At 46.6% G+C, this 11,971-nt stretch overlaps 1 protein-coding gene across 1 annotated transcript in view; it reads left to right on the top strand.

The window, feature by feature from the left end:
* The first annotated feature begins 10,971 nt into the window (after nucleotides 1-10,971).
* NRG2 (neuregulin 2) overlaps nucleotides 10,972-11,971 on the top strand; it is a 188,084-nt gene continuing 187,084 nt past the window's right edge. Inside the window, 1 exon segment of the mRNA XM_040444660.1 lies at nucleotides 10,972-11,930. Within this exon segment, the coding sequence (XP_040300594.1) occupies nucleotides 11,186-11,930 (745 nt within the window). The 5' untranslated portion in view covers nucleotides 10,972-11,185.

Genomic DNA, 11,971 nt, shown 5'->3' with positions numbered 1-11,971 from the left:
TGCTCTGACGCCCATCTTCTCTTTTCTTCTCAATGATTTCCCTCTTCGGTTATGCCCTTTCACCCACAACAATTTCTTTTCTTCTTATTGGAACATGCCCATCAGGTGCAAGCATCCTTTAGCATCTCCTGTGTTGGTAAAAACATTCCCTTGAATCCACATCCCCCTCCAACTGGTGCTTCATTTCTCTGCTTGTCTGCACAGCAAAACAGTTTGAAAATGTTGTTTATACTGGCTGTCACTGCTTCCTTACCTTTCACTGACTCCATCCTGGCTTCCCTCCAGGAAACCATCACTCCACTGAAAAAACTTGAGTCAAGGTCATGAGTGAATTCCATGTTGGCGAATTCTATCACTCTTTCTCATCCTCAGCCTCTTATAAACATTGGACACAGTTGACCAGTCTCTCTTGAAAATACTTTCTCTTGGCTTCCACGGCACCATTCCCCCAGTCTCCTTTTCTGACTCCTCCTCTTCTATTCAATCTCTAAATGTTGGGTTGAGCCAGGCTAAGATCTAGACTTGTGCCGCCCACCTGTAGCTAGGGTGAAATAAGATTTGCCGTAAGGATAAAATGCACTCTGAATTTCAAAGACTTAGTGTGGAAACAAGAAGAATACAAAATATCTCATTAAAATTGTCTGTGAGTATATATTGAAATACTATGTTGGACATTTTTAGTTATTAAAATTCATTTCATCTGTTTCTTTTTACCTTTTAAATAAGGCTATTAGAAAATTTAAAATGACAGGGGCGCCTGGGTAGCTCAGCTGGTTGAGCATCCAACTTCAGCTCAGGTCATGATCTCATAGTTTGTGAGTTCGAGCCCCGCATCGGGCTCTGTGCTGACAGCTCAGAGCCTGGAGCCTGCTTCGGATTCTGTGTCTCCCTCTCTCTCTTCCCCTCCCCTGCTTGCACTCTGTCTCTCTCTCTCTCTTTCTCAAAAATAACCATTAAAAGAAATTTATAAAATAAAATTCAAAATTACATGGTGTTTCACATATATATATTTAGTTTATTATTTTGAGAGAGAGAGAGCATGTGCAAGCAGGGGAGGGGCAGAGAGACAGGGAGAGAGAGAATCCCAAGCAGTCTCCACACTGTCAGCACAGAGCCCCATGTGGGGCTCTATCTCACAAATCATGAGATGATGACCTGAGCAGAAATCAAGAGTCAGAGGCTTAACCAACTGAGCCACCTGGGCGTCCCTCACATATATTTCTATTGGACAGGGTAGTTCTAGATCTTTTCCCAATCAAATTTCTCATTTCATCTTTTTATCCCATTCTATAGCTTTACATAACATCTCTATGTGGATGCCCAAATTTAGACCTCTAACTCTGACCTCTCGTTTCAAGTCCAGACTTAACTATCCAGCTGGTCCTTGAACTTCCATTTAAACGTCTAACAGGTGTCTCACTGTTACCATGTCAAAACTAGAATTTTCTTTTTTCTTCCAGCCCCATTATGTTACTTGCTAAGTTTCCTATCCCGATCTGTCCAGTTACTCAAGCCAAAATTTGAGTCATCCTCGATCACTTTATTTTCTGTACTCACTTCACCCAATCTTCCAGCAAGCCTTGTTGGTTCCACCTTCAAATTACATTTTGAATTCCACCCATTTTTCATCTCTTCTGCCACTACCCCAGTCTAAGCCACTGTCACCTCCTACCCACACTACTCTAACAGCTTCCTAAATGCTCTCTTTGCTTTCACTCTTGTAACCATTACAGTCTCTGTCCCATATTTGAGAGTGATCTCTTTTGTACATAAACCAAACGATGTCATTCCTCTTACTTAAACCCTCCAGTGACTTCTCATTGTACGTAGAATAAAATCCACACCTACAATAGCATGCAAGGCTCAGCCTAAGTCTGATCCCTACTTATCTCCCTAACCTCATTCCATGCCACGCTTTTCCCCTCGACATAACAATTTCTGGGGTGCCTGGGTGGCTCAGTCGGTGGAGCCTCCGACTCTTGATTTTGGCTCTGGTCGTGATCTCAGGGTCATGGGATTGAACCCCACGTGGGGCTCTGCGCTGACAGCATGGAGCCTGCTTGGGATTCTCTCTCTCTCACTCTCTCTCCCCTCCCACACTTGTGTGCACATGCGCTCTCTCTCTCAAAATAAATAAACATTAAAAAAATTATAACAATTTCCAGTCTCACTGGCCTTCCTTCCCCACTCTGATCTCGTCAAGTTTGTCGTTGCCTCAGGTCCTTTGTATGGTGCTCTCCCCTCTGCCTCAAATGCTCTGCTCCCAGAGTTTTGTATGTCAACTCCTCTTCCTCCTTAAGATCTCAGCTCAGGAGCACCTGGGTGGCTCAGTCGTTTAAGCACCCAACTTCGGCTCAGGTCATGATGGCACGGTTTGTGGGTTCGAGCCCACATCGGGCTCTGGGCTGACAGCTCGGAGCCTGGAGCCTGCTTCAGATTCTGTGTCTCCCCCTCTCTCTGTCCCTCCCTCTCTCCCCCTCTCTCTCTCAAAAATAAATAAACATTAAAAAAAAAATCTCAGCTCAAATCCTGCCTCCTTAGAGAGGCCATCCCTGTGAGTGGCAGTCTGTTCGGGTCACTTCCTATCTAGTCATACTCACACACTCTCCTTCCTCTTTTCTTTCTCTTGCTAAAATGTTTTGTGTCATTTCCTTTTTAGTGTCTGTCTCCCTTTAAAAGCGTAAGCTCTTCAGGAGCAGGGACTTCGTGTGTCTTATTTGTACCTGCATTCTCATCATCTTGGATAAAGCTTGGTCTAGAGTAGGCACTGAAAATAGTTTTGAGTGATAAATGGCAAAATAAATATTAATTATATGGATTTTTTTTCAACGTTTATTTATTTTGGGGACAGAGAGGGACAGAGCATGAACGGGGGAGGGGCAGAGAGAGAGGGAGACACAGAATCTGAAACAGGCTCCAGGCTCTGAGCTGTCAGCCCAGAGCCCGACGCGGGGCTCGAACTCACGGACTGCGAGATCGTGACCTGGCTGAAGTCGGACGCTTAACCGTCTGCGCCACCCAGGCGCCCCATAATTATATGGATTTTTAAAAAGAAGGAACGAATGACATTTTTGGGGGGAATAACTTTATTTTGGAATGAATAATGTGGGATGTTTTAGAAACTAAGCCACAACTTAAAGAATATAATGCATTAGGCCTTAATAGATATTAACCCCTTAGTGGAATTGAGCTTGTTATGTTCAGCAAACATTGAGGACCTCTCATTTGCACGACAAACTCTCTGTGCCCTCAGAATTGGAGGAGCTGAGAGAACAGTGGGTCATTGAGCCTGAGAAGCAAAGAGGAGGGTGACATCATAGGAGAAAAGTGTGTGCACATTGGCCCAGGGAGAGGGGAGGGATAGAAGGAGTAGAGGGGTGGTCAAGGGCAAGTGTTAGCTCCTGACTTTAATTCAGCCTAGATTTTAGCTCAAGCTAAAAGGAACCAAGACAATTATTTCTTTAGCATCTGGGTCAGTATGCATAGTAGGTTTTCAATAAGTGCTTTCTGGTAGAGTGAATAAATAAGCTTATGAATCAGAAAGAAAATTCAGGAAAGGTAAAGTCTTAACATTTCTGACCTTGGACACATTGGAAGTGTCTAGGAAGCAAATGAAAAAGAATGCACATGAATTGGAAATTATGAGGTAGAGACAAGGTTGAATTGGACACTCAAAGGTACACTAGCCTGAGGATTTGGGAATAAGAATAATTTCTTCTTCTCGTTCTGCTTCACGCCCCCAGAGTTGAATCAACCTCAGAGTTCCTGTTGACCTCAGGAGAGGATTCCAAATACACAAATCAGGAAAACAGAGGGAGGAAAATCTTTGAATGTTAACCAGCAAAAACATCCAGCTTGGAGGTGTCTCATTTTTCCCCAGTCCCAATTAGATACACTCTGACATGTAAAAGAGAAGTAATGATGGGGTGAAGCAGGGAGGTACTATCTGAAGGTGACAACGTGAACCTGATAATCTATGTCCAGATTATACCTCTGCTGTGCTCCGTTTTGGGGAGCTTCTGGATTTGAATCTAAAAGTGATATCTGGAAAAGAGATAATAATTTGTGCTCACATAGCACTTTTCATCTGAAGGTCTCCAAGCACTTTACAAAGAAATAAGTATTATTATCCCAGATGGAAGGACTCAGACAGAGGGGGTGCTGCCCTTTCCAGCAAATTGGAGAGTAGAAACCCTTGGGCGTCTGACACAGCCCTAGGCTATAAATTATTGAACCCTGTCCTCCCTTCATTGGGAGCTGGGACTATCAATGCTGTGACTTTGCATAAATAATTAAATAAACAAGCAAGCAAACAAACATCAGGCTCTACTCCTAAGAATTTTAGCATGTGTTCAAAACATAGGACAATGGGTGGTTTTAAAACCACTGAATTTGGGGTAAAGTCTAGCTACTTAGGATAAGAAAAGCGGTTATTCTAATACTAGCTAACATGTGCCAGGCATTGTTTTAAGTAGCCTACATATTATATTTAAGCCTCACAACAACTGTAACGAGGGAGAACCTATTATCACTTTACCCATTTTACAGCTGAGGCCACAGAGACACAGAGAAGTTAAGTAACTCGGCCAAAAAATCAGCTAAGCAAGTGGCAGTGCCTGAATTCAGATGTGGACAGTCTGAGCCCATCGCTCACACTCTCAGCCAGTTACTCGGTGCCAGATACCGTGAAGCATTTTGCATGAATTATCTCATTGAATCCTCACAAAACCCCTAAGAGGTAGATACATCATTACCCCAGTATTAGCGGGGGAGGAAACCAAGGCTTAGAAAGGTGAAGTGACCTGCTCACATTCTAGCAGGGGTGGAGCCAGGATTTTGAACCCTGGACAAAACAGCACAAAACAGGCAAGGCGTGGAGGTTTGGGTGCCGTTTCTGCCACTAACTAAGCTGCGTGACCTTGAGCAAATCAAATCATCTCCGCGGCCTCTGTCTACCTCTGAGAAAAGAAGACATCGGGCTACATTGATGCTGAAGTCCTTCCCAGGGCTAATATCCTCAGATTCTCAGTATCTGTTTTCTGTTTAGTCCCCTGTTTGAAACTCCTTGGAGGAAAAGAAATTAACCACACAGAACCTGAGAGTCACTCTGGAAGCCAAATTTAGAAAACAGATCTCAAAAGGAGAAAAAAGAAGTTTACAAAATGTCTTTATTTAGAAAACGAGACTGTCCTGCAGTGTTTGGCTGGATTTGTAAGACTCAGCGACCACATAAAAGCCAGACACATCTCCTCCACGAGCCAGTTCTCCTGGTCGTAGTGACTCGTGTAACCTGGTTCAGTGGCCAGAAATGGCCACTGAATCGGCTAAAGCTGGAAGAAGCCCATCCTGTGTAGGAGGGATCTGGGAGAAGGAGCCAAGCTTTTCATGTGGGTGTTCTATCTCGAATTCAGAATGTCTATACCATTCTGTCTACTTCTGTTTTTATTCTCAGTGATTATTATATAGTGACACAGCCCACTGCTACCATGAACCAGTTTTTTCACAACCTGGTGGGGAGCCATGGTATAGTCAACAGGTCTGGCTTTCTATTTCTCCGGGTTGTTCTGTTCAAAAGTGTGAGCTTGAGCCACAGGAAACACAATTATCTTAAAGAGGTGTATCTATACACTCCCATGTTCGTGGCAGTGCTGTTCGCAACAGCCCAGGTACAGAAACAACCCAGATGTCCATCAGTGAATGAGTGGATAAAGATGGGACATGTCACTCTCTAAAAAATTATTATTATTCAGCCTTAAAAAAGAAAACAATTCTATTTGCCACAAACGGGTGAACCTAGAGGACATTATGCTAAGCAAAATGAGCCAGACACAGGAAGACAAATACTGCACGGTATCATTTATGGGTGGAATCTTAAAACACAACAAAACAAAAGAATAAAATAAAATAAAATGAAAGTTAGACTTACAGAAACAGAATAGAATGGCGGTTGTCAGGGGCTGGGGAGTGGGGGAAGGGGGAGAGATTGGCAAAAGAGTGTAAACTTTCATTTATAAAATGAATAAGCTCTTAGGATCTAAAGTACACAGAGTGAGTATAGTTGATAACACTATAGATAACACTTTATCTATCTATGTAGAAAACGATTGGCTTTTGCACTTTATATTACACTTTTGTCCATGATACCTCAATTAAGCTGAAAAAATAAAAATAAAGAGAAAAAAATAAAACAAACGAAAAACCTCCCAAAAGTGTGAGCTTTGAGTCTGTGATAAATCTTGGCCCTATTAGTAGACTTTGTGGTCTTGGGACAGTCACATCAATTCTCGCAATGTCTCAGTTTTCCTCATCTGTTTGTAAAATGTTGCCTCCACCCCTTGGTCTCCAGTGGTATACGTTTCAGATAGTCTGCCACTGACAGAAGTATCTGGGAGAGGTTAGGGACCTCTCCGATGACAACAGGGTGAGGCAGAGAGATGTGGTAGTGGTGTGCACAAAGCAAGCATTTGGTCAACGACGAACCTGAACGGGAATCCTAAGTCTGTCATTTGGGCAAGTTATTAATCCTCTACAAGTCTCTTCAGCTTGTAAAATGCAAAAATGTTGAGGTATGGAAATATAAACACGAAGCTCCTGACATACGATAGACCATTAATAAATGGCCTATTATTATTTTTATGATCAGTTGTTGAATTATGACTAGTTAGCAGGTTCAGAATATCAAGATTTATTTTCTTTTTTGTCTATTAAACTTTTAAAATGTTTATCCATTTTTAAAGAGAGAGAGAGACAGAGAGAAAGCAGGGGAGGGGCAGAGAGAGCTTGAGATTGAGAATCCCAAGCAGGCTCCATGCTGCCAGCACAGAGACTGACGCCGGGCTTGAACTCAGGAACAGTGAGATCATGACTTGAGCCAAAATCAAGAGTTGGATGCTCAACCGATTGAGCCACCCAGGTGCCCAATCAAGATTTATTTTCTAAAACATGCACACTAATTCACTTTGATCGCCAGGAAAGAGCCAATTGGGTGTGTCCTTCTAGGAAACCAGACACCCTGCTTTTCTATACTAAAGGCTTGAGGCTAATTCTGGAAGCTGGACAGGAAACCTGGACAGGTACTTCTCTTCCCCTTAGAAGTCTCTGCCTACGGCCCCACTTTCTGTGGCCACGGGAATTCTAGTAGTCTGCTGGGATTTCAAAACTTTCCTTTTGTTCTGAAGAGGGTAAAATTATAATGCAATAATTCCCAACCCTTTTTAGCATCAGACTTTCATCTTAAGGCCAAAAAATAATTTCAAGGAATCCCATACAATGAAAGTTCTATTTGAAGTAGTTTTTTAAAAAAATTTTTTAATGTTTATTTATTTTTGAGAGAGAGCATGCAAGCAGGGAAGGGGAAGAGAAGGATGGAGACACAGAATCCAAAGCAGGTTCCAGGCTCTGAGCTGTCAGCACAGAGACCGATGCAGGGCTTGAACTCACAAACTGCAAGATCATGACCTGGGCCGAAGTCAGGTGCTTAACTGACTGGGCCACCCAGGTGCCCCGGAAGTAGCTTTTGATTAAGAACATACATGATAACAATTAGAAACAGTATGAAGTTAGAGGATCCTCTGAAACATTTTTTTTTAAACAGGTAGTATACGAGCCTGATATAACATTCACACAGTACAAAAGGGTATAGTACTTTCACTCGCTCCTCAGTCACTCAGTGCCCTTCCCAGAGCCCCCTGTTGTTTCAGTTTCTGCTGTGTCCTTTCAAAGGTAATCTATGCTTTACAAATACTTACATATTTATCCTTTAAAACAAGACAAAATGATAGGATATCTTTCCACTGTTCTTCATACCTAACAATGTCTTGTTATACTTTAAATTATTTTTAACGTTTGTTTATTTTTGAGAGAGAGAGACAGACAGAGCACGAGCAGGGGAGGGGAGAAGAGAGAGGGAGACACAGAATCCGAAGCAGGCTCTAGGCTCTGAGCTGTGAGCACAGAGCCTGACATGGGGCTCGAACTCAAGAACCATGAGACCATGACCTGAGCCGAAGCCAGACGTTCAACGGATTGAGTCACCCAGGCGCTCCCTGTCTTGTTATACTTTAAAATGGGTCTGTGAAAAAAGGAAAGAGGATGTGTGTTTTTGTTCATCATGGTGGCATCTACTATTGAAAAGTTGAATTGTATCCGTGAAAATACAGAAAGTCCAAGTGTACATTAACTACACAGCACTTAGAGATTCTCAGCTCTAAGTTGGGAACCACGGGTATAAGAAAGTTAACAGTAATATTCAACATTAATTTCGGCCCTTACTCTGTATTAGGCATTGTTCTAAGCACTTTACACTTATTATCGCATATAATCCACATCCTTCAAATCCTTCTCTCAGCTTAAGTGTTATCTCCTCAGAGAAGCTTTCTAGTATCCAAGTTTACCTGCCCTCTCCCCTTTCCATTATTCCCTATCATTTCATCCTATTTATTTCCTTCAGGAGACGAACCTCTATAAGCAATTAGTTACCTATCTGTCTATTTGTTTACTGTTGCTTTTCCCAACAGTACAGGCTTTAAGAGCAGGGACAGTGTCAGTTTGGTTCCCTGCAGTATATCCAGTGGCCCGTAGTGTGCCTCAGTGTTTGGCACAGAGGAGCCATTCAACTGGATATTAGTATATAACGAGCAATGAAACAACTTTATGGGGTAAACCCTATGATGATCTCCATTATACATATGAGGAAACGAAGGCCTAGAGAGAAAAACGGGCTCATCCCAAAGTTTGTGAATTACAAAATTGATTTGAAACCCAGCTCTGCTTGACCCCAGAATGCAAGTTCTTTACCACTCTGGTCTCCGGAACCGAGGTCTCAGTACAGTCCTGGCTGTGTGTGATCTTGAGTAAGTTCCTTTTCCTCCCTGGGACTGGGTGGTCCACTGAGAAACAGGAGAGTGAAGTTAGCAATATTCCTTACAGTGACGTTCTGTGACATGGGAGATCGTGATCTACGAAAATATAAAGGGGAACGTTGAAGGGGCCAACAAGACTGGCTCTCTTAAGAGAGCTGACTTTAGATCGTTTTCTTCCTTCCCTCCTTTCTTCACTGAAGATTTGCTGATCTCTGTTCTATGCCAGCCACTGTGTTATAGTGCTCCAGAGACTAATAGGACATAGTCCCTGCCGTTAAGGTGCCTGGTCTAATGGGTCTAATGCAAACCCACTAACAGCTGCTTTTAGTATAGGTCGGTGCCATCCAGTAATATGTATGAGGCCCATGGTTACATGAAAGAGGAAGGGATTAATTCCATCATGTTATGTGTATGGTGCTGGGGATGGAGGTAGATGTGAGGAAGGGAGAGATGAGGTATAATGCTGAGCTGGGCTTTGGGGAAAGAATAGTTTTCCCAGATGGACAAGGTTGAGGTAAGGCTTCTGGACACAAGAGACATTATCTGTGGAAGCACAGCAAGAAACAGCATGCTGTGCTGAGGATTCCTGGGGTGGTGTGTTGGCTCCCAGCATATGGAGCTGGTTAGGTAGAGGGAGCCCATGAAGAGTCATGCTGAAGAGTCTGTGGACTTGAGTCCTCCGAGCCGTGGCATGGCCAACTCATATCTACATTTCATCTTTAGAAGGGTGACTCTGACGGTGGTAGCACTGGAGGAGGGCGATGGGGCAAAGGGTGCAGAGACTAGTTAGGAAGTGCGGTGGTAGCCGAGGTGAGAGATGATGAGCACTTGGACCTCAGGCATTCACAGCAGGGCTGGAGAGGATACACTGGAAATTTTTTAAAAGGTAGAGCAGAAGGACTTGGTGATTGATTGGATGAGGGAAAATAAGGGGAGACCATGGGACTTATTTGAAGGGACCAGGTGGCCAAGTATAAAATACTGCCATTGACAACTATAGCCAGTTTGGAGTGGGGTGGGAGAAATAACACTGTTGGCTTTGGGTACGTTAAGTTTGAGGTGTCTCTTCGACAGCTAGGGAAGGTTTAGCTCAATCCTTCCTTTCCAGAATAGCTGTCCAAGCCTAAGCCAGACATCCCTGGGCTGGCTTCCTGCGGGGCCCAGGCAGGGGTAAAATTCTCTAAGACCTGAGTAGAATTCCTGAGTTCCACATCCTTCAAGGATATAAGAATAAGCTGGGTATTGAAAACTAGATCCTTATTGATAGGAGGAGAATGGATCCTGGATTTGCTTTTTTAAATCAGATGCCGGCTCCAGTGGACCAAACCCTTCTGCCTCTTGCAAGCATCAGACTTCTACAAAGAAACCTTGTCCTATGGAGCAGCCAGCCTCTGGCCCTGACAGGCTCTGGCTCTCAAGCTGGCTCCAGAGAAGCCCCCTACCTCCCTTAGGGAAGAGCTTTTTTAAAAGAAGATGAGGTTGTGCAGCGCCTGGCCCTGTCTAGCAGCTGCAGAAAGCCCAGAGTCTTGGGAATGGACCCACTCCCAGCCACCACCCTGGTGGCGTTAGGTGTCCTCGATGCCGAGACAAGACTCCACGTAGCCCTAACTCTTTCCAAAAATGATGGGACTGGAATCCTTCCCCACCTCAATTCATACCTCTAGAGCTCACTAGGTGTTGGCAGGGCCGAACACGTGGGGTCGACTAGGGGCCGGCCTCTAGGGTCCTGCCAAGGAAGGGGACAACCCAGGAGGTGGAGGGCTGGCCCGCCACACCTCGCGTGGAAATCTCCCTGGCTGCTCCAGCTGATGGCCAAAAGGCAGGGGCACACCCTGTGTCCCACTCCCACTTTCATAGGACGGTGCCAGAATCCCTTATCTCTACTCCGTCCTCTCGTCACACACTGCCCTACTGTCCTGCCCATAAATCCCAAGAGCTAAGGTAGCGCGATTCCTCCCGCGCCCCTGCGGGCCCCGAAGCCGGGCGCTAAGGCAGTGCAGTCCCAAGCTTCCCCTGCAGAAGCCGCGCTCCTCACTCGGTCCGGGGGGTAGAGGGGGCGCGAGAGAGCAAGTGGGCGGGCGTCCTATTCTCCGCATCCTCCTCCAGGTCCTGGCGCGCAGGGTGGGAGCGCCGCGCGGCTCCGCGCTGCGCATCGCGGCCCGCTTGCCGCCTGCCCCCTGCCCTAGCTGGGCCGCCTCCCCGGGCTGCCGGTGGAGGGCTACGAGGCGCTAACGTTACGCTGTTTCCGGTTTTCTAGCGGGCTCTGTTTCCCCTCCCAAGGCGGCGGCGGCGGAGCGGCGGAGCCCCCCAAATGGCCTGGCCAGATGCGGCAGGTTTGCTGCTCAGCGCTGCCGCCGCCGCCACTGGAGAAGGCTCGGTGCAGCAGCTACAGCGACAGCAGCAGCAGCAGCGGCAGCAGCAGCAGCAGCAGCAGCGGCAGCAACAGCGGCAGCAGCGAGAGGAGCAGCAGCAGCAGCAGCAGCAGCAGCAGCAGCGAGAGCAGCAGCAGGAGCAGCAGCAGCAGCAACAGCAGCATCTCCCGTCCCGCTGCGCCCCCAGAGCCGCGGCCGCCGCAACAGCCGCAGCCCCGCAGCCCCGCAGCCCGGAGAGCCGCCGCCCGCTCTCGAGCCGCAGCCGCCGGCGGCATGAGGCGCGACCCGGCCCCCGGCTTCTCCATGCTGCTCTTCGGTGTGTCGCTCGCCTGCTACTCGCCTAGCCTCAAGTCGGTGCAGGACCAGGCGTATAAGGCACCCGTGGTGGTGGAGGGCAAGGTACAGGGGTTAGCCCCGGCCGGCGGCTCCAGCTCCAACAGCACCCGAGAGCCGCCTGCCTCGGGTCGGGTGGCGCTGGTAAAGGTGCTGGACAAGTGGCCGCTCCGGAGCGGGGGTCTGCAGCGCGAGCAGGTGATCAGCGTGGGCTCCTGTGCGCCGCTCGAAAGGAACCAGCGCTACATCTTTTTCCTGGAGCCCACGGAGCAGCCCTTAGTGTTTAAGACGGCCTTTGCCCCCATCGACACCAACGGCAAAAACCTCAAGAAAGAGGTGGGCAAGATCCTGTGCACTGACTGCGGTGAGTCGCCCCCTCCCTCTGCTAGAGAAAGGGGGGAGGGG

Source organism: Herpailurus yagouaroundi, unplaced genomic scaffold (genome assembly GCF_014898765.1).
Source record: "Herpailurus yagouaroundi ecotype Mexico unplaced genomic scaffold, PumYag 192, whole genome shotgun sequence".
NCBI classification, from domain to species: domain Eukaryota; kingdom Metazoa; phylum Chordata; class Mammalia; order Carnivora; family Felidae; genus Herpailurus; species Herpailurus yagouaroundi.
Note: the sequence above shows the minus strand (reverse complement) of the source record. Positions and strands in the feature narration are given on the sequence as shown.